We start from the raw sequence: 25686 nt of genomic DNA, 5'->3' as shown, positions 1-25686 counted from the left end.
GACAAGCTGTGAGGTCGACGAGCTGCGAGGTCGACGAGCTGCGAGGTCGACGAGCTGCGAGGTCGACGAGCTGCGAGGTCGACGAGCTGCGAGGTCGACGAGCTGCGAGGTCGACGAGCTGCGAGGTCGACGAGCTGCGAGGTCGACGAGCTGCGAAGTTGATGAGCTGCAAGATCGAGAAACTACGAGGTTGACGAGCTGCAAGATAGACGAGCTGCGAGGTTGAAGAGCTCAAAGTCGAATAGACGAGGAACCGCAAATCTGTGTGGTCGATGAACTGCGAGGTCGACGAGCTGCAAGGTCGACAAGCTGCGAGGTTGACGAGCTGCGAGGTCGTATAGACGAGGAGCCGCAAAGCTGCGAGGTCAACGAGCTATATAGCTGCAAGATTAACGAGTAATATAATGCGAGTTTGAACTTGGTTAATCGAACATATAGATACAGACTGAAATAAATGTGAAGTGGGAACTCGGCTTATTAGATCTGTAGGTGCGAGGTAAGACCTCGGCTTATCCTATTTTGTTTACGAGTAAGGACTCGGTTTAGTATGCTGTAGGTGCGAATATTAGCTCGGTCCACCTGTTAGCTTCTTAGATCGTATCCGAGTAGCGAAGATGTGTTCGGCGTTTTTTTTACTCGTGCGATCTAAGAGATTATGCGGGACTGGACCCGGCTTACTTTCGTATAGTCATAAGGTTTTTGTTCCTTAGGACTTATAAGAAATTGCACTATTGGGAATGCGTTTCTTACGGATCGCGCATCTAGCTAGGATGTCGATGTCAATGATGTCGAGGTATTTCAGCGAGTTACGTTGTAACTACGAACTGGCGAGATGAGCTCGGCTTTAAGAAAAGAGAGTAAAAAATGAAACTAGCTCAACACTTATCTTGTTTATAAGTGAGTTCCTTTGTTTGATGTCGATGAGCTACGAGGTTAGCTCAACTATGCATGGTTTCCTTTGGCGAGGTCAGCTGGGTTCTTAACATTGCCGAGCTGCTTTGGGGTGTAGAAAATCTTCTTGCCCCCCCCTACCTGGCGCGCCATTTGTTGAACGTGGATTCGCACGGGTCAAACAAGTCAACTTATGTTGGAGAGTTCGGAGATTTTCTGTTAAATTAAGCTTAGATCGACAACAAAATAAGAACAAAGTTTAAGACATGGTGAGGTGAGTTTGACGAGATGGCGAGGTGAGTTTGACGAGGTGGCGAGGTGAGTTTGACGAGGTGGCGAGGTGAGGTGAGTTTGGCGAGGTGACGAGGTGAGGTGAGCTTGACGAGGTGACAAAGTGAGATCAGCTTGACGAGGTGACAAAGTGAGGTGAGCTTGATGAGGTGACGAGGTGAGATCAGCTTGACGAGGTGATGAGGTGAGGTCAGTTTGACGAGGTGATGAGGTGAGGTCAGTTTGACGAGGTGGCAGATAATTTGGCGAGGTGATGGCAAATTTAGCGAGGTGGGAGTGATTTTGGCGAGGTGATGGTGATTTTGGCGAGGTGATAGTGAATTTGGCGAGGTGGTGGTGATTTTGGCGAGGTGATGGTGATATTGGCGAGGTGGGTGTTCTCATCCCTTGGCGAACTATTTCTCTTCTCCCTTTTGAGATCCCCTTTCTTGGTCTCCTTTTCTCTTCTATTTATAGTGAGCGAATAGGTGACGTGATGACGGTGAGTTGATTTTGTGGGCCTTGCTAATGAGCCAAAATTGTAATGCTGGTGGATTTTGATGGGCCTGTTGGGCTAAATAGGGATGCTAAACCCACCTCCAACACAAATTAGTGAAAAAATTTACTTCTTGGTGGTGCTTTAATTTGTTAAAAACTCAACTCTCAAAGAACCAGTACGAGACAAACACTATATTGTAACAACTCTATTCTCCTCTACTTCAGGACTGCCTAAATAAACAAAACAAAAAAAAATCTTTTATAGACTCAAAAGTCAGCAGCTAGCTTCAAAAGAAAATATAATCAAACTTACGCCGCCACAAATGTTTATACAAGGAAAATGATCAGTAGGTCCATAGATCCTGATACTACTACTTACAAGCATATGTTTCCTTTGATGGTAAGCAAGGGTTGTCTTCCAGATTTTGTGACATATGGATTTTCTCTAAGAATTATTTGTTTGGACGTTGTGGTTTTATTACAAAACGGTAAACAAACTTCAACAGCCCGTAGCTAAACCGGACATTTGATCTGATGTAAATTCTATACGAGACAGAACCGATCAAGATGAAGCAAATGGTCTACAGACTGGTAAGTCCTTTTCTAAGAAGGGCGCAACCCCAAGAATCGGATTGGTTTCAAAGAAATTGGCCGGTTTAAGTTCAAAACTAGCCGCGACGGTTGGCATAACCGGATAATCTTCTTGGCAAGGTACGTGATGGAACCCTAGCGTGTACCACAACACTATGTCCTTGTTTTCGATCGAACGGTCCCTGTTTCACCACAAAAAACAAAAAGAGTTGAGAAATTTTTTAAACCAGAAACGGTATGACTCAATTGGTATGCTGCAATAATTGGTCTCGTACCGGTCTGACCAAACTTGTAATGTGTCATCACCGTGGCTCTGGTAAACTAAAACTCCTCCGGCAAACTGTTCTGACCGGTTATACTGAGTTACCCATATCTGTACCGAGAAAACCAATTGAATTAATCAAACCAAAGATTTGGACACATTGAGTACTAAACCGAAATTTCAACTAATTAAAATTAAAACCGCATTTTTTGAGGGGTGATTTGGTTTTGCTTTTTACATTGAAGCTTTTAAGTTTCTTTTTCAACGGATTATGAAATATTTATGATCTTAAAAGAAAAGCTTAAAATAGAGTACCTGATTATTGGTGAATGCACCTCGAATTTGAGGAGGATCATCGTGATCAAGTAAACTCGCCGCATTACCACCTGGTACGATCTTGTAACCGGCCGGGTTTCCTATCCGAGACTTTCGGTTCGGGTTCACAATATGAAATTCATATGGATCATAGAGGTTCAATTTGATCTGTGCATCTTTCTCAGTCTTGGCAACATATTTCTTAACCTTCAAGTAACTCTTCCTTGGCGATTTTCCCGTTGGAATTCTCTGCTTCTCTAGATGGAACTTAACCAAAGAATTGTTCGTATGTCCATCAATGTCCATGTCTAGATGAAACGTTATGAAATGATCATGAACAACTCCAATAACATTCTCAGAGATCAACGGTCCAGAATCATCCTCTTTATCACCTAAGTCATCTACATTCTCGTAAGGTGTTCCTTTCACCATCAACATCCCTGAAGCCGCAACCTATCAATAACATTTATAACTATATAAGGAAACTTAAGAACAAATATAATCATACACAAAAATAAAAATTAAAAACCATGTTTATTTACCGTAACGCGAATCAAACCATCGGTCTGAAATTCCCAATCAACAATATAGTCGTAATTTCCAACCGAAGTTGCCATTCGAGCTACCAATGTAACTTTTGGCCTTGCCTCTTTTATCTGTAAAATGGTCAATATAGGAATCAGTTCTCGTTCAAAGAAAAAGCAAAGATCGTGACATTAGGGATGTTTCCGAAAAAATAAAATTGATCCGAACCAAACCAGAACCGGAACCGACAACCAAGTGAAGCCTTCGTATGGTTATACATTATTTTTACTTTTATCCAAAACTTTTCAGAACTAAAACCTAATTTGTTTAGAAACCAAGCTCAAACTGTAAACTCAAACATACTAAACCTGTCTATACTATATTCAGTTTGGTAGGCTGGTAGCTACTTTCTTAAAACTGAAACCTAAATTTAAACATGGATTTTAATACTTTTAATTCCTAATTTTTTTTTTTAATTCCTAATATTTGAGTATGATTATAAAAACAAAAGGGACTGACATCGACGTTGATATGATTATACAATATACTTTTCTATCCAAAAATTTTCCCTATTTGAAACCAAAGTTTTCCTAGAAAACCAAAAACTATAATGCATTAAAAACCAAGCCTAAACTGTAAACTCAAAAATACTAAACCTAAACATGGGTTTTAACACCTTTAATTAGTGCCAAATATTTGAGTATGATTACAAGAAAAAATAATGGACATACATCGACGTTGGGGATAAGAATTTCAGAATGTCGCCAGCTAACATCGCCTGCGTAGCGTTCAAACAAGCATATCATGTTAGGTTGTACGATGGCTTTACCATCCGGCGAGGCGAAAATGCCATCTATATAGTAAGCATTGCGAGGGCAATCGTTGAGAGGCACAAGCGGCATTGCGGGAGGGCCTAAACCGAGCTCTCCTGCATCCATATAAGTTTTGTAGTACCATAATTCCTCAGGGTCCATGTATGGTACGAACAACTCCGATGGGAATCCTTTGTACATCACACTTCTTGGTTCACCTGCTCTCTCCACGTTAACAAAAACATCAAGTGTGTGGTTTCTCTTTTAAAAGTTTCATGACTATATATAGTTTGGCCAGTGCATGATAATGACTTAACATTAGGGACCAACTCTTTTCTAATGTTTAGTAAATAGTTATTGCAAATGTGATTTCTTGTCGAGTTGTCGAATGAATAAGAAAATTATATATATTCGTATACAATTTTCCCTCAAAGACCACAATAATAGATATTTAAAAAAAAACAAAAATCAACAGAAACATGTTGATATTTGGAACGGCTTGGCTGAACGAAAATTTGTTCCAAAAAAAAATTGAAGTTAATCATTTCACCTTGAATACTTATTATGATAAAGGACAGTATATTTTATTTTATTTTATTTTCTTTGTTAGCGTAGATTTTGTAGTCATATTTTATGTGTTCTTTTGTTGTATTTATTTATAATTTTTTCATTGTGCATCTAATTAAATTATGGTGTGGTTTGAGAAAAAAAATCTGAATTATATTATTAATCATTATATACCTGTCTCGGAGTCACGAACCGTGGCCTGAGAGATGATCATACCGGCTCGTTGGTCCGCTTTAACATGAAAAACCCAATTAGCCCACTTAACCAAATGTCCACCTTCGACCCGAAAACTCGGACCACCCGGCTGCTCCATCGAAATCGGGTTGATTGGATCCATATGCACCGGTTTATTAAGAACACTATACCGGTATTCTGTACCAGCGGCTTTAGGAATCGGAACCGGGCCTTTATCAACGACCTTGATAACCTCTAGTTTGTTCATATCGACCATTGCATAAAGACCTTCAAGGGGTCTCATGAAATAGTTTGGAGTGTCTTTTGACGTGTAACATTGCACTCTTATGATTCGACGTCCTTCTTCCTCCGGTCCAAACCATCCCGCGAACGGCGTTATGCAAACCAGATCGGAAAATTTAACCCCACGCGCTTCGATTGAGCGGTTGAATTCTATGCTCTTGAAAGGAACCTGCATTTTTGCGTTGCCATTGAAATTTTTTAATTAAACCGATTAAGAAGAGTGAAATCTCGCGGTTTGGTCTTGGTTTTCTTTGGTTAAATGTTGGTGACTGTCTGAAATTTAGTCTAAATTTTTGATTAAACAGTGAACCATAGCTAAAAGCCTAAAACCATATCCATAATAAATCCAATTGTACATTAGTTTTTTTCTTCTTTTCTTAAAAAAAAAAAAACAGAAAACCAAAAACCAAAAACTTTAAAACAAAAAGATATACAGTATAGTATACCAAGCCTATTCAGAGTTAAAAAAAAATTTATTAGACAAAAAGATCAGGAAACCGAAAAAAAAAAGAAGCTAAACTAGAACCACACCAAACCGATCAGTTCTTATACTTCTATTTCAAAAATAAATTAGAAAAGCAAAAAAAAAAAAATTGAATGGAAATCCCGGTAGACCGTATTGGCCAGAAAGTGAACCGAAACAAACCGGGTAATATAAACCATGTTTTTTTTGTCGCAAACCATGTTTACGAATAGAAAATACGTCCAAATAAAGTGAACCTGCATTTTTGCGTTGCCATTGAAATTTTTAACAAAACCGGTTAAGAAGAGTGGAATCTCGCGGTTCGGTCTTGGTTTTGTTTGGGTTAGAACTGTCTTAAAATCTAGTCTAAATGTTTGATTAAAAAATGAACCATAGCTAAAACCATATCCATAATAAATCAAATTGTACATTAGGTTTTCTCTTTCTCTAAGGTAACATAGAAAACCAAAAACTAAAAAGTAAAAGATATATACCAAGCTAATTCATAGTGTATTAAATTTTTGTTTTTAAAGGACAAAAAAATCAAGATACCAAAACTAAACTGTAACCACACCAAACCGGTCAGTTCTTAGTCTTTTAATTCAAAAAAAAAAAAAATTAGAAAACCAAAAAAAAATTCGAATGTAAATCCATTTAACCGTATTGGTCAGAAAGTGAACCGAAACAAACCGGGTAATATGAACCATGTTGACTAATATAAAATACGTCCAAATATTATTAAATCAGATACTACCTGCGAAGCCGCGATTAGGTCGTCCATGGTTAGAATCGGATACCCAGAAGACGGGTTAATCAAATCCGAAACGACCCGACCCGATTCAAGATCCACCGTAATCACGTGGCTTTTACCACCAGACAAAGCGACGACCTCAGCTCTTCGCGACGGAAGCCGGTTTCCCTTCTTCCACCGAACGACACGTGCTTTATCCGGTTCGTCGAGAGCCATGGAGTGAATCGTGGCCGACCCGGAACGGAAATCCGGGTCATGACCCGAGAGGATGGATCGGACTCTTTCGATTTCACGCACCGTTAGTGGATCAAGTGGATGATGAGGCTTATCGGAAGAGTGGTCAACGCGGAGTTTAGGATCCGACCCGAGAGTTTTCCGGACCCGGGTACCGGATAAGAAGCCTGAGTCGGGTCCAAAGACCCAAGAGTAGGTGGCGAAGAGAAGGAGAAAGCCAAAGAACAAGAGAGATAGACGAGCAAAAGATGGTTGCGCCATGATAGAGAGTGAGAGAGCTTTTTGACTTACTTATAAAAGCCAAATCAAAATTTTATTTTATTTAAAGAAATTGCTTTTCCACGTTATTGAATAAATATAACTAACGTTTTGAGTGAGTCCAAAGAAAGATAAGTTTGATTGCATCTATGAGAGATTTTACATATTTATTCTAATCATGCAACGACTCATGGTTAAGCACAAGCAACCTAATTGTTTATACTAATCGTTGTGTGGCTTGTGTATCGACAAAAAATGTTTATATGATCTAATCCAAGTTTGATTTAAACCAGTAATTTTTGTTCCAATCCGATTCATCTTAACCACGAAGCTAGAGTTTGTCAACGTAACTAAAATTTTATCAGGTGTTATTTATTTATGACTCTAATTAAAATTTCAAACATGTATTTCAAATATGTAGCTCACCTTCGTTTTATAAATAAAATTTCAGACAAAAACAATTGAGTTTGATCGCAGCTGTGAAATATTTTTACATATTGGTGGTTCTTACTTCTTAGCGTGTGACGCCTAGAGTTTACCAACGTAATTAAATATTAAATTTAGTCAGCTCGATCGCATCTCTGAATATTTTTCTTATTGATTCTGATGATGTGACAACTGAGAAGATCAGAGAGTCTTATCCACTTGATTAAAACAGTAATTATATTATATTAAGACTAATAAGCTGGTGGTATAGTTCTAAATTTTGATTAATTCTCGGTTGAAAATAAAACGTGGAAAATCATGGAACCACTAGTTACCTCTTTTTAGTCTAGTCTCTATACACCATTTTTTAACTCCACTTTTTTAGTCAAGTCTTCTTCCTTTTTTTTTTAAGTCAAGTCTTGAATCTTGATGGACGAGATTTTGGAAAATTAATCCACTTAACTATCGTCAACTACTACTGTTTAATCTCTTAACAATTAACTTTTGATTTTTCAAATATATAGGGTCCTAACTCCTAACTGGTGAGATGCTAAAGTAATTAATTTAAAGTTGGAGTAATGTAGTATAGTTTCTTATGTTCTAACATGGTTTCTATTGTGCATTTTTAGTTTTATGTTTATGTCTTTTTGGTCCTCTTTAGCTCAAATCTATTTTTGGGATGGATACGTTTTTGGTTAGGATATCGCAAAGTTTAACATGTATTCAATGTTTGTTTTATTTGGTTCATCATCTTCCAACCGTTTGGTTTATTTTTTCCTAACTGACCTCAATTTACCTCAAACTCCCAAACTTCCAAACTAACCGGCATAAACTGAATTCACTGAATTAAACCTAGTTTAGGAAAATGTATGACAAACCAAAGGTTTGATACAAACCCAAAAATTTTGGTTCAGTTCGACAGAGATTGTGCCCAAATTGGAGTAACCGATCACCGAATCAAACTTTTGATCAGTTTTATTCGGCAGTTATTTTATAAACCAAATTACTAAAAACATGAACCTAATCCATCCGAAATAAAACTCCCAGACTTAAATAAACATGGAAACGTTTATTTTTTCTTTGTTAAACTTCGAAACTTGAATGAGAGTTGAAAGTTGAGAATGGAGACTTGAAAACTTTTTTCTCTACACGTGTTACCCAACTTTTTGTCTCTGACACATGAGTTAAATATCATTTTGTCTCTTACTATTATGTTTATGGTATACCATAAAAAGTTTATGAAAATGAACCATCAGCTAAGTTCTTAAAATCTAATTGGAGTAGAAATTGACGGAGCTTGTTGTACCAAGCCCTCGATGCTTGTTTGAGTCTGTAAATGGCTTTACGACTCCACTGTTGAAAAAACCTCTGTATTCAACTCGCAAAATTCACAAAACACATTAAAGGGAACTAAAAATCAAATAGAGCTTAGAAAAGAATTGTAATCTGAATGATTTCTTGTTATTGAATCAGAAAGAATTACAGAAGCTTTATAGTAGCTTGAACAAACGTGAAACAGAAACTTACGGAATGAAATTAGGAAACAAACTAACTCCTAAAAGACTTATTCTTCTCCGACTAATACGCTTGACTTATTCACGATTCAGACTTGGTCAAGTTATCCAACAAATTCCTCCCCTTAAACTGACAAGCTTCTTCTACGTCAGTTTAATCCATCAATCTCCGTACTCCGAGTAATCTTCTCAACTTCTCAAACTGATCCAACTTGATCGGCTTTGTCATGATGTCTGCAATTTGCTCATTTGTGCTACAGAAAACCAACTTAATAACTCCTTCATTTGTAAGATTTCGCAAGTAGTGATACCTGACGTCGATATGCTTTGTTCTTCGGTGCATAACTGGGTTCCTTGACAGCTTAATGGCCAAACTGTTGTCACACATAATATCAATGCATCCACTACCCAGAAGACTCAACTCATGCAACATACCTTTCAGCCAAATGCAGTGACACGCAGATGAAGTTGCTGCAACGTACTCAGCTTCGGTGGAGGACAAAGTGACAATGTCTTGTTTTCTTGAACTCTAGCAAATTGCTGCTCCATTCAGCAAGAAAACATACCCGGATGTACTCTTTCTATCGTCCATATCCCTGGCATAGTCGCTATCTGTATAGCCCACCAACTCCAAACTAGATGACCTTCCATAAAATACACCATGATCCAGAGTTCCTTTTAAGTACCTTAGTACTCTTTTTGCAATCATCATGTGCTCTTCTCTAGGATCAGCCATAAAACGAGATATCAAACAAACCACAAACATTAAATCTGGTCTGGTTACCGTAAGGTACATTAGACAGCCCACAAGTTGCTTGTAAAGAGTTGCATCAACCCTTTTGTTTCCCGTTTTTGAGAGAACAGTGCCTGGAACGATTGGATTTTTGACAGCATTGCAGTTCCACATGTTGAATCTTTCAAGCACCTCCTTTGCATACTTCTTTTGGCTAATATGTATACCATCCTTGCCTTGATGAACCTCTACTCCCAAGAAGAACTTCATCTTCCCCATGTCTGTCATTTCAAACTCCTTTTGCATTGATGATTTGAACTCTGCACATAAACTCTCATTATTTCCACAGTAGATCAAGTCATCGACATAGAGGCTTACCACCAAATACTTGTCCTTTATGGTTTTGAAGAACAAGGTATGGTCGTAATCACTCTTCTGGAACCCAGCCTTCTTGAAATAACTCTCAATGCGACTGAACCAAGCTCTGGGTGCTTGTTTCAGTCCATAGAGTGCCTTCCTTAAACGATATACTTTATCTTCCTCCCCTGCTTTGATAAACCCTTCAGGTTGATCCACAAACACTTCTTCATTCAGTTCTCCATAAAGAAACGCACTTTTGACGTCAAGCTGAAAAACATACCATCCTTTCTGAGCTGCCATCGCTAACAGGCTCCTTATTGTGTCCCAACGAGCAACAGGTGCAAATACTTCGGTATAATCAACACCAGCTGTTTGAGAATACCCTTTTGCAACTAGCCGGGCTTTGCACCTATCCACCTTTCCCTCTTCATTCAGTTTGGTTTTATAAACCCATTTAACGCCTATCTTCTTTGCTTGTGGTGGCAGCTTCACCAACTCCCACGTATGGTTCTTCTCAATGGATTGAATCTCCTGGTTCATGGCTTCTTTCCACTTCAGTTCTTTCACAGCATCCAGGAAGTGAATTGGATCATCACTACTTATATAGAGAGCAAAGTTTATCAAAGCATCATCATCGCTTACTTCTTCGCCGGTTACAAAGTTATCCATCCACCCAGGCTTTCTTCTTGATCTTTTTGATTGCTCTCCAACCTCATGAGTCGCTGTTATTGGAGCTTCGACTGGTTCCTCTATCTGCTCCTCCACCTCGGCTTCTTCTTCTGTATTTTCTGGATTGTTTGCAGTTTCTGGGTCTGCTTCATCATCTGTTTCATCTCCGTTAATGACTCCGTCATCTCCCCAGGCGAGTTCTTTCTGATCTGTTGTGTTTAAATCCCAATCCCATTTGCCATTTTCTTCAAATATGACATCTCTGCTGATAGTAATCTGCTTTTTAACTGGATCAAACAACCTGTACGCCTTGCTTTCTTCACTGACCCCAAGCAGAATACATTTGTAGCTGCGATCATCAAGCTTAATCCTTTTCTGCACTGGAACATGAACGTGAGCAATGGATCCAAACACTCTGAAATAGTCGACCTTGGGCTTGATCCCTGACCACCTCTCTTCAGGAACCTTGTCTTTTATCGCTTTAGTCACACTCCGGTTCAACACATGGGCCGTCCATCTGGCTGCATCAGGCCAAAACTCTCTTGGCATCTCCTTCTCTGACAACAAACAGCGAACCATATTCATTATAGTTCGATTTCTCCTCTCTGCTACTCCATTTTGTTGAGGAGAATATGCTGCTGTTAATTGCCTCTTTATACCATGGTCTTTACAGAACTGATTGAACTGATCGCTTGTGAATTCTCCTCCTCGGTCTGTGCGTAATCCTCGTATCTCACTCTTAGCTTCCTTTTCCACCGAGTTTTTGAAAACTTTGAATGTTTCAAAAGCTTCCGATTTCTCTGTAAGGAAATAAATCCAGGTTTTTCTGGAGAAATCATCAACAAGGACCATTAGATACCTCTTTCCACTATGAGAAGATGGAGTGATTGGCCCGCACAGATCCAAATGAATCAGCTCAAGCTTATCCGATGCTCTCCATTTGCACCTTTTTGGAAATTTGTTCCTTTGCTGCTTTCCTATGTTGCACACAGTACACACCTTGTCTTCATTTTTCAGAATCGGTAAACCCTTTACCAATCCCTTCTTCTGCATCACTCGGATAGAATTGTTGTTGAGATGTCCATACCTTCTGTGCCACAAAGATCCCATATCTTCTTCTTCCACCTTGAGACAATTTTCAGAAGCTGCTTTGTTTTTGGCATAAACCAAGAACATTCGGTTTATCGTCATCTCCGTTTCCAAATTAAGACCTCTTTGGCGATGATAAACTCTGCATTTGCCATTCTCAATGATGAACTTCAACTGTTTTTCCTGCAGTTGTCCGTTACTTAGCAGATTGTTGGTGAGTTGAGGGATATAATACACATCAGTTATTACTTGTATAATTCCCTCAACTTCAAACTTGATCTTTCCCTTTCCTTGAACCATCATCTTCGACCTATTTCCCAAGCGAACTGAGTGCTTGAAACTCTCGTCGAGCTCTGTAAACCATGACTTCTCTCCAGTCATATGATTCGAACACCCAGAATCCAAGAACCATATTCCTTTGCCTTCAGCTTTACTCATGTCTGCGTGAGCCATCAGCAACAATTCCTCTTCTTCATCAAACTCAACATAGTTTGCTTTCTCAGTGCATTCAAACGAGTAGTGACCCAGCTTTCCACAATTGAAGCAGTTGATGGCCGACCTATTCACGTAAGGTCTGCCTCTCCCTCGTCCTCTGTTACTGCTTCGTCCTCTATCTCTCCAATTTCCTCGTCCTCGACCATTCTTTGGTTCGTTTTCAACTTGCAGGGCCTGCTCTTCATGCTTCTTCTCTGTCACTTTGCTTTCATGAATTTGCAGAGACGCTTGCAATTCATCGACCGCCAGCTGATCGATGTCCTTTGATTCCTCAATGGAACACACCACGAAATTGAAATTCTCCGTAAGACTTCGGAGAATTTTCTCAACAATTGCGACATCGGTCATGTCTTCTCCGCAATTTCGCATGTCATTTGCTACTTCCATGACTCTCGCGAAGTACACCTCTACTCTTTCTCCAATCTTCATTTCCAGAGTTTCGAAAGATTTCCGAAGTCTTTGAAGCTGTGCCCGTTTCACTCTAGATGTTCCATGATGTTTGATTTTCATGGAATCCCACAACTGTTTGGATGTCTCCTTCTGGGCAATGGTCTTCAACATGGCTTTGTCGATTGATTGGAAGAGGTAATTTTTCGCCTTTAAATCTTTGAGCTTTGCTTCATCGAACGCCTTTTGTTGTGCAGGAGTAGGATTTGTGATCCCACTTAGGTCTTGAATTCCTGATTCAACGACACTCCAATACTCCTTGGATTGCAAAAGATTCTCCATCACCAGGCTCCAATGGTCGTAGTCTCCGTCGAATTTTGGAACAGCAGGCATCGAGAAATTTCCAGTCCGTCATCTCTCCGACACTCAACACTCACTTTTGTGTATCTCTTGCTCTGATACCAGATAAAGGGAACTAGAAATCAAATAGAGCTTAGAAAAGGATTGTAGTCTGAATGATTTCTTGTTATTGAATCAGAAAGAATTACAGAAGCTTTATAGTAGCTTGAACAAACGTGAAACAGAAACTTACGGAATGAAATTAGGAAACAAACTAACTCCTAAAAGACTTATTCTTCTCCGACTAATACGCTTGACTTATTCACGATTCAGACTTGGTCAAGTTATCCAACACACACTTCTCTCCGTTAATATGTTCAGTGTGACAAAGCTTACAACCCAGAATTATCTCATGTGGGAACGTAAAGTAAGGGCGTTACTTGAAGGTTATGAACTACACTAATTCATTGACGGATCTAGAGAAATTCCCTCTCAAACAATCATTGTCAATGGTGTTTCCTCTTCCAATCCAGCATATGCTCCAAGGTGGCGCCAATACAGACTCCTCTACAATAGCATCTCTAATGTCAAGTTTTGAGCTTAGATGTGTCTTAAGGCCCTTGTCTCCAAAGGCACGAGACACTGTTAATTGACCATTTACCTGAGCAACTGGTATAGTTCTGAGAGGGAATTTCTCTAAATCTTTCAGTGAACTGTTGTAGCTCATGACCTTCAAATAACATCTTTACTTGACGTCCCGACATGCGATAATTCAGGGTTGTAAGCTTTGTCACACTAGACAAGTTAACGGAGGGAATGTGTTTTGTGGATCTTGCAAGTTGAACATGGAGGTTCTTTTTAGTAGTGGAGTCGGAAGCAATGAGAGACAGAGGAGAGAAAACACTGAAAACAAAGAGGAAGAAGGATTAGAAAAAGAAGAAGAAGTGTCCGCTGAAAAAAAAGGGTTAAACACCCATTGGTGCTCTGATACCCTATTATGTTTATGATATACCATATGAAGTTTATGGATTATATAATATTATTGATGAGCAAAGCTCTTCATATATACAGAATAGAGTAGAACGTAAAAAGAAGAAAATATACAGTAATTAAGGAGACGTAACTGCAAAGATTATAATAATATATACTTTATATACTTTGGGAAATATATCTCTAACTATGTATATTATACTAAAAAACGTCTCAGTACTAATTATATAGCTCAATATCGTTTTTTTTTCTTTCTTTTTTATCAAAAGTTTCTGGGTCGAAACCCGTAATTCCCTAAATTCGAAACCAAATAATATAATATTAGTTTCGTCTCAAGAGCCAGTCGAACCAGCGATCTCTAAGCCTTGCATCCTTACATTTTTTTACATCTTTAGGCTATCTAAAAGCACAAACAATGAAGGTAATGTTTAATTACATATACCTTCTTGTTGCATTTATGATTTATCGAGCTTATGTTACGTATTTTATTCACAAAGGAATTTGTAGAAATAAAATAAAAAATGCTCGTTGTATTCTTTCTCGTTAACTCTCGTCGAGCTCAAGTTGGATTACATTCTTGTGAAGAAAGCTTTTTGTCCGTTTATTGGAGTTGATGATCTTCACGAATCCAACACATCTGTTTGTTGGTGCACGTGCTCCACCATTTTTGCGTTTGGACTTCTCGCGTCCCCACGTGCCCGAGAAATTTGACCTGATCTTTAATCAAAGGAAGATCTGATTTTGGTCAAACTAGCACTTGCTTTACGTGATTGGGCTTCCTAATTGGGTCAATTATATAATATTGGGCACCAAAGATTAAACGGGCCAAATTGGGCCAGACTCGACAAAGTCTTTGATCGTTTAAACTTTAGCGGTATCGGGTTTTTGTGCTAAATTCAACACCAACTGTTTAGTACACAACCCAAAAATATCAACTTTAAAAAATTAGGTGAATTTGCACCATACGCTTTGGGAGACAAATTAGGAAATTCACTAATGCATATTATTATGTACTTGGTTATACATGTATTCTGGAATGGAGCAGAATCAGATTTATACATTTCATTACAAGGGTAGTAAACAAACAAAGCTGAAGATCAAACGCAAGATCACACAAGTTCTCAGCTCACACTGATAAATTCCATGCAACGAAGAAATGAACATGACGACAATATCGTGTAGGAAAAGCCAAAATCAAGCTCAAAGAGCAACGGTTTGATGCAGAACATGAAGAAGAAGACACACAAACACAATAAAGATGAATAGAGAGACACTTTCTTCCTCATGATGATCTGTATTTCAATGATCTGCACATCAATTTTATAATCCTTTCTTGCCAATATATGTGACTTAACATGAAAACCCAACAGCTCATGATTAGACAAAATCCCAAGGATATTGAACAAATCAAAGCTGAAGATCAAACACAAGATCTCTAATATCATTTCAAGATCCTAAGCTCCCAACACAACAATCATTTAATGAACAAGACGAGCTTATCGAGTCGAACATGCGAAATTCAAGCTTGAAAGAGGAACGATTTGTCGCAGAACATGAAGGCAAGTTCAAGCACCAACAAAATCAATCAAATTCAACTCAATAAACTACAATAAGCATAAAGATAAGACATTTATCATTCCCCAATTAACATTTCCGAACAAACCCTAAGATTCGTTCCAGTCAACAGATAAATAAAACTAAGGAGTAAAATTCGAACCAAAATAAAATTCAAAAATTAGGAGATTCAGATCTCACTTGGCGACCATCCTAGCGATGAAATCCTCGTACCGGATCTTACCATCGGATCCAACATCAACCTCCTTGATCCACTCATCGAATTCACTCGGCTGAAGCTTCTCGCCGATACTAGTGAGTATATGCCTCAGATCCGCCACAGCGACGAACCCTGTGCCTTCTTTGTCGAGCACCTTGAATGCATCACGGAGCTGTCGATCGAACGGCTCTGTTTTCAGATGCTTCGCCATGAGATCTAGGAATCGGTTGAAATCGAACGGAGACGAGAGATTCTCGGTCGCGATGACTGATTTAAGCTGGGCTTCTGTGGGATTTCCGCCGAGCGACCGCATTAAGATCCCGAGCTCCGATGGTGCGATTTTTCCGTCTCCGTCGGTGTCGAAGAGCATGAAGGCTTCCTTCATTGAAGACACCTGGTCGTCGCTCAAACCATCCTTGCCCATCTTTCGATTTTTACGGGTTTTCGGGTCGGATCTCTCTGAGTCTCTGTCGACGACAAATTCCTATTTCCTCCTCTATGCCTTTCTGTACAATGAAACTAAACGATTTGTGTGTAGCGTTTTGAAATTGAGGTGGAGAGACTGATACAATACGTCGTCGTTTAAATAAAATGGCCGAAATAAATGCGCCTAGCCCATTACAATATGGATGCGATTTCACAATTTACCAACGTCGATATGTTTCTAAGTTTAATTTGGCTTAGTTTTAAAATGTTAATTGGAAAAGCTCTTTTAGCGTAAACTAAACCAAAAATACCAAGGTTATGTGATTATATTATAACAAGATAAAACATAAAAAACAAAGTAAATTTGACTTCTCAAAAGACTCAAATGATAGTGAAGCTTTCTTTTCCTAGTTGAGTGAATCATCGAAATGTGGTAAAAGATTAAAAAAGTACAAAACAAAGAACAGCAATTTACAAATACAAGACGACGTAGCTGAGTACACAAATTTTCAATATGAAACCTAATTTACTACTAATCGAAGATTTGTCGATTCAATCTCGCAGCTTTAAGTGAAGATATCATCGATTCCCCTTCTTGAGAAAGATTCTTTCTTTCTACAAGTATAACCCCTAACTTCTCACGCAAGTATTCATTTCTCAACTCGTCTCCCTCCATTTCACCAAGCTCAAAAGCTTGTTTCCTTGTCACTAAACCGTAAACCCAAACACCGGATTCGGGTTTCTCCATTTGGATGCTCACTCTCAACAATGACATGGACTCGAGTTCATCTGAATTCGGAGTAAACAACACCGAGAAATTCCCGAATGTTAAATCAGGTGTCTCGAACAACTGATCCAAACAGCTGTCTTCTTCTTCTTCTTCTTCTTCTTCTTCGTCTTCTTCTACTTCTTTGTCGTTGAAGCTCTGGTGAGGGTTTGAAGCCGATGATGATGCCCTTCTTCTAGCAACTCTAAGTATGTTTGCTGCTTCTCTCATTCCGCTTAAAAAGGCTCCGTGCATTGTAGCTGGGTACTGTTTGTTAGTCGCTTCGCCTGCAAAGAACACTCTTCCATCTCCAACACTCTCAGCTAATATGTCATAATCATCTCCAGATGATCCTACCGCAACATACGAGTAAGAACCATACGAAAACTTGTCTTGTCCCCATCTGGAACAGAGAGCTTGAACCGGGTCAGGAACAACGATTCCTTTTGGGTGATATATTCCACGTAGTATCTGCAAGACCCGATTAACGGAATCAGTAGGCGACAGCGTCTCGAATCTTTCTGCGGCGTCTCCAGCTACAAGGGCTACAAGTAATGGACCACCAGAGACAGAAGAGTAGCTGTAGAACAAGAAGAACTCTCCTCTCGTGCTTGAATCTTCAGTTAACCTCCCAAACGTATCGATCTCTTCGCCCCAAAAGTTATATGGAAACAACATAGCCACTTTGTTCAACAATCCGTATCCGAGTCTCTGAATCGCTTCTTTCTTCTTCAGAGGAAGCTCAGGATAAAACCCAATTGCACCTTTCTTCAGAACACCTAGAGGAACCGTGCAAAGAGCCATATCGCAGTAGAACTCCTTCTCACCCGCGTAAACAAGAACACCGTTGCTTCCATATCTGATGCTCTCGACAGTATTCCCATAGAAAACAGGAAGATTCTCAGCCAGAGCATGTACAAATATCTCGTTCCCACCTGGGATAAAACAATGATCACCGCCCATCTCATACGGATCATCTTGATCCCAATACGCCATTGACAAGTTCCCTAACAATGTAGCATTTGCATATTCCAAATTTGCTAAATGCCAATCTAAGAGCATTCTCTCTTGCGGATCCTCTGCAACCCCATAAACTAATCGAAACGTTTCAAGCGCTTCTCCCAACGGCACATCTACTGATTTAATCTCCTCTATCATCGACTGTCTAAGCTTACAAACTCTATCTAATAACTTATTAAACGATGCTTCGATCTTAGAATCAACACCAACATCAACAAGCTCTCCACTAGGTAGATACAAAGGACAAATATCTCTAACCTTATGTAGAGGCAAACCGAGTTGTCTCGCTAAAACACCAAGCGGATTCCCATTAATTCCGGTGAGAACACTTCCACCAACATCAGCCATTGCCTCAACACCATCACCACCTTTCATTTTCCGGGTCTTGACCCGCCCGCCCGGTCGATCTCTACCTTCAAGAACCAAAACCCTAAACCCCATTGACAACAATTGTCTAGCAGCCACCAAACCGGCAAGACCCGCACCTACAACCACCACATTAGGCGGCTCTACGCCATCAAAGGACCTCAATTTCGCTTCTTTGATGACCGGAGCGAGCCCGAAGTTGATATAACCGTGCTCCAGGAGGAAATTGTAAGCTGTATCGACTAGGGTTTTGTGTTCGGAGCGTATGGACTCGAGGGCGTGATCTCTCGTAAGCCAATTCGAGACATTTGATCGCCACAAAGCGATAATGTGATTCCTCACAACGATGTAATTCGCCTGTTCTTTACCTCCTATAATCGAAACCACATTTGCTTCGATTTCTTCCTCTGTGAGCGAATTTACTGGAAACCCTACAGACATTGCGATTAGGGCTTCGGAATCCAATTCTTTCCCGACGCTGTTGCGACGGTTTCTGGAGAAAGCTGGGTTCGCGTTTATCTCCGTGAAGAAACGTTTCCTACGGCGTCGTTTTCTTGCCCTAGGTCCAGGCTCCGCCGCATTGGGGTTTTGCGATTGCTGCTCTGCCACCAGATCGGAAGATTCTTCACCGAGTGATTCCGAGATGCGTGTTTCGATTGTTGTGCCTGGAGGAGGAGGAGGAGGCGTAGGTTGAAGCTCCGTAAATGGCGAATTGTCGTCAAGTGAGTTTTGGCCGTCTTCAAGATTTTGCTCCGATTGACTCGCCGATTGCGAAAGGTCTGTCTCCGTATCCGACGCATCGGAAATGACGTCGTTATCGCCGGCGGTGAGCTTTCCGAGAGCTTCTCCGGATGGATCCACATTAGAACGGGTTTCCGGGTCTTCGGGTGTAGATTCGGGTCGGGTTTCTTTAGTATCTGTTGACATGCTATGCTGTGTGAGTGACGACGACGGACGACCATTAAGTGTTGTTAAGCCTTCTTTTTTAGCTAAATAAATGGTTCATTGAAACGCAGCGTTTTCATAAAGAACTAAATTCAATCCACAAATATATGGGCCTGGCCCATTTACTAAACAATTTTTTTTTCAAAATTTTCTCAAATGTTTTCTTGGAAAAATAATTTGTTTGTTTGGTGTTATCAGACACTAGTTAACAAAAACAAACAAAAAAAGACCTAGCAACTGTAGTGTGGAATGTGAATTTTATCAAAAATTATTTCATCATCCAATAGAAGAGAAATTTGGAGAAAGTGGGAAAGATCAATGGGGAACAAGACCTAATATTCTTTTAACCGAAACTTCTAGGGTCGTTTTCAAAAGAGAAAGAACAACTAAAAAATTTCTCGTGACTTAGTCCCACTATTAGGACTGATTTATGGGGAACAATCACAATTCGTATTACAAGAAAGTGCACAATCAATGTATATATAGTATGTACTTATAACGTTCATGATTATTCATCATGTGATAAGAAGTACTAATAATGAGGAAAACTTGTCTGCAAATCAAATCAAATACAGAACTCACTTTACTATCATATGTAAAGTATTGTATATTTTGTATATCTCTCGATTGTTTTTTTTTTTTTTTTTGGCTCAATTTCAACTTTGCATTAAACCAGTGATCAGTTACACTTGTTTATCAACCTCAATGTATTATTCTAACCAATTGGAAACCACATAATACAACTTGGGGACATAGTCAGGGTATATCAGTATATGTCTAGATTGTTTAAATGAAAAGGGACGCACAAGAGCGACTAATGTATTTTATCTCCATTTTTACCTAAAGAACCGCCAAATTATCATTTGATTAACTATAACATACAAAAATTGCTACAATGTAGACGGATTTTTTATACAAAAAATTTGGTAGAACACTATTGTTTTTTTTTACGTACCATATGGTCGTCATCATTTGCATAGGCAAAAAATAGTTTTACTAAATTTTAAGATGTAAAACAAAAAAAAAGTAAGTGTTTTATCAAACAAAAAAAAGTGTTTTTTAATAAAAAAAAGTTATCTAATATATCGATCCAATTGATTTTGTAAAAATTAGTTGTCAATCTTTTCTTTGCTAATTTAACTAGATCGATAAGCAAGTATGAAGAAACTAACTTTAGCAATCTTGTAAGTTGTATCCTTTATCAAAAAAAAAAAAAAATATTGTAAGTTGTATCTACATAAAAAAATATCAAAAAGAAAACATCCACCTAACAAAAAACATTAATATTTCATATGCGAAAGCAACATCTTGCATCAACTTTGTACGACCAAGTAAAACAGCTGTTTTTGAGTTCATATTTGTGTGTTTATCATATGTGCACGTATATATATTACTTTATATACATCCCGGCCGTTGCTTGTACGTATACGATTTATATATATATATATATATACATAATACATCTCTCATAATTGGTAAGATATCTTCTACAGTCTACACGTTCGATAAGAGTTTTTTTTTTTTTTTGAATTGAATGTAAAATTGATTCAAAAACAAAAAAACAACGTTTTTACATCAAAATCAAAAAGAAAGATGCGAAGCTATTTTATAAGATACATTTGAAGAGTTTTCTATCTTGTGGCGAACCAGAACTGAAGACTGCCCTCCAGTTTGGTGAATCCCGAAGATCGTATGGTGAAAACTTATTGTCACGTTCGATAAGAGTTTCATATTAGTACTTTTGTAAATCATAAACCGATTGTTATGTTTTAGTTAAAATCGTAAACCGATTATTGATAATTGGTGAGACGTTTAGGATGACCAAACCGAATTTCTTGTTTCTAGTGGAACTTAAATCTATATACTAAATGTCAATTCAAAAAAAAAAAATCGATATACTACATGTTTTATAAGTTGTGTATGAATAGGATCAAAACTTTATTGATTATTCGGCAAATATATGTCCAAAACGAGTAGCCGACCAAATCCAAAACCAGCGACGGAAGAATCGGTCTGATTTTCGTTTAACAAAGGACGTGGGTGGTGGAAAATATCATTAACTTAATCCAAATAACAAACACCTTTATTATACAATAAAAACTTGTTATGAAAGTTATTAAATAATCACCAACAAGGCAACAACTTTGCATAGTACGTGGAATATATTTTATAAATACTAATATACATAGTACCAAGTCAATTCATTTGGGGATATATAGTTAGTAACTATTGTACCAAAGCATTGTAAATTTAAAGATTTTTTGTTAAATATAATAATTTTAAGTCGGTTCCGACTACTAATTAAAGATTAATTAGTCTAATTTCGTTATTCCAAATCCAAAACTTTAACACGTCGGATTCTCCTGGACAACATGTCAACGATATTTAACAACACAACCTATCTTCAAGAAAACAAGCAGGGAATAAATCATCTTTAGGGTTTATTAATTTTTGACCCCACGTTTTATGGTGTCTTACAGATTCAACCCTTATGCTGTTTTTCCATACCATGTCAATGTTTTTGGATGTTAATTACTACTTCATACTCAAAAGTCACAACTGCTGAATTTTTAAATATACAGGACACACAAAGTCCACTTTTTGCTTGTCAAAGACCTAAATAGATTTTGCTTGACAAAGTTTTCTTTATTATATTGTTGCGGTTTGTATGGCAATTGTAAATTCAGAGATTAGAGGCCCTTTAACTTTGGATCCTAGTTAACTAATAAAAAAGAAACACAGATTAAAAAGTATATAACATGATTACTTTATTAATAATGAATAGTCAAACGATCGGAATAATGCAAACATTGTAGGTGAATAAAGTTTTCGATAAATAATCATTAAACTGATATTAAAAACTAGTATAATGTCTACCAAATACTTTATTAAGTTGCAATGGAGATTAGTTTTGATTTTAATTTAAAGTTTGATTGATAAAATCGTAAAAAGTAAAACCTTATGGGTAATACTTGATTATTTTCAAGAATAATTGGGCTATAACAAAATAAACCAGAAGTATAAGGGGCATTGTCTGACTGTAACGCGGAACTCTTTTTCCAACACAAGACTTTTCTTATGTCTCTGTGTTATTCTTATAAAAGCAAACATCGTTTGGAGGTTTTACGCTACACTCCATAACCCAAAGAACAAGTTAGAAGAAACACACACAAAAGAAGAAGAAGATGAAACTTATTTGGTCACCGGAAACAGCATCAAAGGCTTACATCGACACCGTTAAATCGGTAGGGTTCATATGATTCCGTTAAAGAGTTTCGCACCGTTCTCAAAATCATAAAATTTTATTAAAAAACAAAAATTGATGCTTTGCCACGAAGGAAGGTTCTTTTGATATTTTCACCATTTCTCAAGAACGCAATTCTCTAAATTTGACAATACTTTCGAGAAATTTGAGATTGATCTTTGCACGTTTTTGGAGATTCCAAAGACGAAGATGTTTGATCTTTGCACGTTTTGGTCCTTTGTTTACAATTTGTAAAGTTTTTGATTTTTGGGTAATTTTTGTGTAGTGCGAGAGTCTTGCAACGCCGGGATCGGCGGAGCTAGTGGCCGCGATGGCGGCGGGATGGAACGCGACTCTGATCGTGGAAACATGGTCAGAAGGAGAAACCATAGCCATAAGCGTTGGTTTAAACGTAGCGAGACAACACACAAACGCAAGACACATATGTATTGTACCAAACGCGAGATCAGAAAACGCTTATCTTCAAGCCATGAGACAACAATCTTGCTCCAACTTGCCGGAGACAATCGTTATGAACGAGGAACAAGAAGCAACCGAGAACACGATGCAGAAGCTACAAGGTATCGATTTCTTGGTAATTGATTGGGATCAAAAGGAATTCGCAGCAAACGTTTTGAGAAACGCTGCGTTTGGTAGCCGAGGAGCGGTTGTGGTCTGCAGAAGCGGTTACAGGAGAAGCACTTCGTGTTTCAGTTGGACAAAAGCTTTTAGTGACCGGAAAGTTGTGAGAACGGTGACTCTTCCGGTTTCCGGTGGACTAGAAATCGCTCATGTGGCGGCGGCGAGAAGCTCTGGGAAGAGTGATAACAACAGCAAGAGAAAATGGATCAAGCATATTGATCAAAGATCAGGAGAAGAACATGTTATTAGAAAGTGACTATACAGAGAAAAAACAGTGTGGAGTGATATGTTTGATATTTTCCGTGTTTATGATTTGTATGAGAGTGATTTGTACATAAAACCCAATATATTGCAATATTTATTGGAAGATTTGATTGTTGTGTTACAATTACATTGAATTTCAAGGAAATGACATAATAATCATCTAAGTTAAAGCTTTAGAATCAACCTTGACTCCATTTGTATGTATGGTTTGAAGTTTAATCCCAACTACTACGGTCTCTTCTCGCAGCTTTCTTGTCCGAAATAACTTTTTTGCTTTTAAGTCGTTTATTGTCAGCTTTTGCAGCCCTGAAAATGTCACAATTCACCAGGTAAAGATTTAAAGATTGGAAGGAAGAAAGATGGGATCAAGGAAAGAAGTAATGGTATGGTTGATTCTTACAGCTTAACAATTTTCTTCTTCTGTTCTTCTGATGGTGGTGGTGGAACATATGAAGCCGCATCAATTATCGCCTGTTAAGTTTTGTATGATTAGATCATTAGACCAAAACATATCGGCATTATATAGAACGAGGAAAAAACACCATGACCAAAGACAGGGACATTCAATAGAGTCATTTGGTATCTTACCTGTAATTTAGCAAGTGCATCGTCGATGTTGCCTCTGCAATAAAACATACTATCAGAAACGGAGTTTCCTTGAAAATGGAACAAGAAAGACAAGAGTTTTAGGTTTACTGACTTCTGCGTTCTGGTTTTGGTTGAAGATATCACAAGTTCTCCGTCCTTGTTGATCCGATTCTTCTCCTGTTAACAAACAACAAAAGCAAGCTTACACAACGCATAACCATTTGAACTTGCTCCACAGAACATGATAGAGATAAAACTCGCATTCATAGTTATGTAGCGTTAATAGAGTAAAACACAAACCGTCTGTATGATTTTCTCTCTGATCCTATCACTTAGCCAGTATGCGTTTTTCACATTGAAGCGCATATCTACTTTGGTATTCACTGAAGGAAAGAAAAAACAGTGAATTGGTACATAAGAAGGAAGTACAAGCATTGAGTCAAAAAGCTAAAATGCAAAAAATAAAGGTCACACCTTTGTTCACGTTCTGGCCTCCAGGACCACCGCTTCTAGCAAAGTTAAGTGTAACATGGTCTGCAAAGTAACAAAACAGAAGATAGAAATGAAACTATAAACACATCAAATCCCAACTGTTTACATCATCTTACCAGTATACTAAACATAATTCTATATAACTATGCTTTTACTAATCTACAAAACAATTCAACCAAGAGCAATTATATACACAAACAACATAATTAACGAAGGCAGGTGATTAATTGAATCGATTTGAGAGAATCATGTATACGATTGCACACAGGCTCTATACAATGTGTAAGAGTCATCAGAAAGTAGAGTTCTTCATAGAAACAAACTAAACCCATTTTCTTTTAATCAAACTATCCTCACTTTCCTGATTTTCTAATCAAGAAATTTTCTGGAATTCCCGCAAAACTATATTTCTGAAATTCTGAAATTCCCGGAAAACTAGTAGATGGGTGAAGTAAAAAAGCTTAACTAGAGTGATTTGAGGAATAGGCTCATTGCCGGCGGAATTAGCCCGCTCCTCTGCCTCATGAAGCATCTGTTGCACCTGAGACAACCGAGACGAAACTTTCCGGTCACCGTCGCTTCCACCGGAGGTCGACGCCGCACATCGGAAGGATCCGAATCGGGAATTTGAGAGAACCGGAACATTCCGGGGAGTGCGACGGAGGGATGGCAAAACGAATTGAAGAGTTTTAGATGATGAGTGAAAGAGAAGCGGGTGATGGATAACTTGGCGAAGGATCATATTCGTCATCGTCCTGATTGCCGCCATTTTTTCTCGGCCTGAAGATTTCCGAATTTTTCCGATGTCAATGTTGATTACGAGAAGAAGGCCCTAAATTTTTTGCGTGGCTCCCAAATTCCGGTTTGTTTAAATTCAACGGTTTGGTTACACGGTTCGGAACTTTTTTGTGGTTATCTGCCTACTTTTAAATAGTCCGGTCTAAAGGCGTTACTTCGTGATTTCCCGGTTCAAAACCGCCAGTTTCGGAATTAGATAGCCTTGTTTTGTGTTTGTTTGGGCCGAACTTCTGGCTTTTTTTTTGGGTTTGTTGAATAAAACCAATTAATGCTTTTTTGGGTTTGGTGGCCAATGCTTTTAGATAGCTCAAGCATTTCCACAATACATTCAACAAATGTAGTTGTGTAGTGTCTTCACTTAATTTGTAGTGTCAAAAGACTCAAAACGCAACTGCTTATAGCTGTGTAACTCTGTTTACTTGGTTCAGTAATTTTTGAATTTTTC

At 38.4% G+C, this 25686-nt stretch overlaps 5 protein-coding genes across 5 annotated transcripts; 1 reads left to right on the top strand and 4 right to left on the bottom strand.

The window, feature by feature from the left end:
• Window positions 1-2092: 2092 nt before the first annotated feature.
• LOC18010301 (primary amine oxidase) lies at window positions 2093-6917 on the bottom strand. Its single transcript, XM_006391756.2, has 7 exons — window positions 6426-6917; window positions 4906-5377; window positions 4084-4382; window positions 3370-3483; window positions 2828-3280; window positions 2526-2623; window positions 2093-2432 (listed from the first exon to the last, which is right to left on the bottom strand). The coding sequence occupies exons 1-7, from the start codon at window positions 6915-6917 to the stop codon at window positions 2222-2224; spliced, it is 2139 nt and encodes a 712-aa protein (XP_006391818.1). The 3' UTR covers window positions 2093-2221.
• An 8570-nt stretch (window positions 6918-15487) lies between these two features.
• On the bottom strand, window positions 15488-16239 carry LOC112089004 (probable calcium-binding protein CML13). The gene has a single exon (XM_024159816.1). It carries the CDS (start codon window positions 16112-16114, stop codon window positions 15668-15670), a length of 447 nt encoding a protein of 148 aa, XP_024015584.1. The 5' UTR covers window positions 16115-16239; the 3' UTR covers window positions 15488-15667.
• Window positions 16240-16495: 256 nt separating this feature from the next.
• Window positions 16496-19209, bottom strand: LOC18010124 (lysine-specific histone demethylase 1 homolog 1). Its single transcript, XM_006391754.2, has one exon. The coding sequence runs from the start codon at window positions 19193-19195 to the stop codon at window positions 16649-16651; it is 2547 nt and encodes an 848-aa protein (XP_006391816.1). The 5' UTR covers window positions 19196-19209; the 3' UTR covers window positions 16496-16648.
• Window positions 19210-22275: 3066 nt separating this feature from the next.
• On the top strand, window positions 22276-23546 carry LOC18009786. Its single transcript, XM_006391753.2, has 2 exons — window positions 22276-22458; window positions 22744-23546. The coding sequence occupies exons 1-2, from the start codon at window positions 22399-22401 to the stop codon at window positions 23353-23355; spliced, it is 672 nt and encodes a 223-aa protein (XP_006391815.1). The 5' UTR covers window positions 22276-22398; the 3' UTR covers window positions 23356-23546.
• Window positions 23404-25269, bottom strand: LOC18009687 (peptidyl-tRNA hydrolase ICT1, mitochondrial). The gene is made up of 7 exons (XM_024159801.1): window positions 24909-25269; window positions 24426-24485; window positions 24252-24334; window positions 24064-24128; window positions 23952-23985; window positions 23764-23834; window positions 23404-23669 (listed from the first exon to the last, which is right to left on the bottom strand). The coding sequence occupies exons 1-7, from the start codon at window positions 25210-25212 to the stop codon at window positions 23579-23581; spliced, it is 708 nt and encodes a 235-aa protein (XP_024015569.1). The 5' UTR covers window positions 25213-25269; the 3' UTR covers window positions 23404-23578.
• Window positions 25270-25686: the final 417 nt, after the last annotated feature.

Source organism: Eutrema salsugineum, unplaced genomic scaffold (assembly GCF_000478725.1).
Source record: "Eutrema salsugineum unplaced genomic scaffold, Eutsalg1_0 scaffold_8, whole genome shotgun sequence".
NCBI lineage: Eukaryota > Viridiplantae > Streptophyta > Magnoliopsida > Brassicales > Brassicaceae > Eutrema > Eutrema salsugineum.
The sequence above is the reverse complement of the archived record's forward strand: the minus strand, read 5'-3'. Positions and strand labels throughout refer to the sequence as shown.

Coding starts and splice junctions, on each gene's coding strand:
- LOC18010301 (XM_006391756.2), bottom strand. CDS start 6,917: ATGGCGCAACCATCTTTTGCTCGTCTATCTCTCTTGTTCTTTGGCTTT. Junction 4,383..4,905: donor GGTTCGTGACTCCGAGACAG/GTATATAATGAT, acceptor TGGAGAGAGCAG/GTGAACCAAGAAGTGTGATG. Junction 2,433..2,525: donor TTACAAGTTTGGTCAGACCG/GTACGAGACCAA, acceptor GTGGTGAAACAG/GGACCGTTCGATCGAAAACA.
- LOC112089004 (XM_024159816.1), bottom strand. CDS start 16,114: ATGGGCAAGGATGGTTTGAGCGACGACCAGGTGTCTTCAATGAAGGAA.
- LOC18010124 (XM_006391754.2), bottom strand. CDS start 19,195: ATGTCAACAGATACTAAAGAAACCCGACCCGAATCTACACCCGAAGAC.
- LOC18009786 (XM_006391753.2), top strand. CDS start 22,399: ATGAAACTTATTTGGTCACCGGAAACAGCATCAAAGGCTTACATCGAC. Junction 22,459..22,743: donor ACATCGACACCGTTAAATCG/GTAGGGTTCATA, acceptor ATTTTTGTGTAG/TGCGAGAGTCTTGCAACGCC.
- LOC18009687 (XM_024159801.1), bottom strand. CDS start 25,212: ATGGCGGCAATCAGGACGATGACGAATATGATCCTTCGCCAAGTTATC. Junction 24,129..24,251: donor GAGAGAAAATCATACAGACG/GTTTGTGTTTTA, acceptor GTTTGTTAACAG/GAGAAGAATCGGATCAACAA. Junction 23,986..24,063: donor ACCAAAACCAGAACGCAGAA/GTCAGTAAACCT, acceptor GTTTTATTGCAG/AGGCAACATCGACGATGCAC.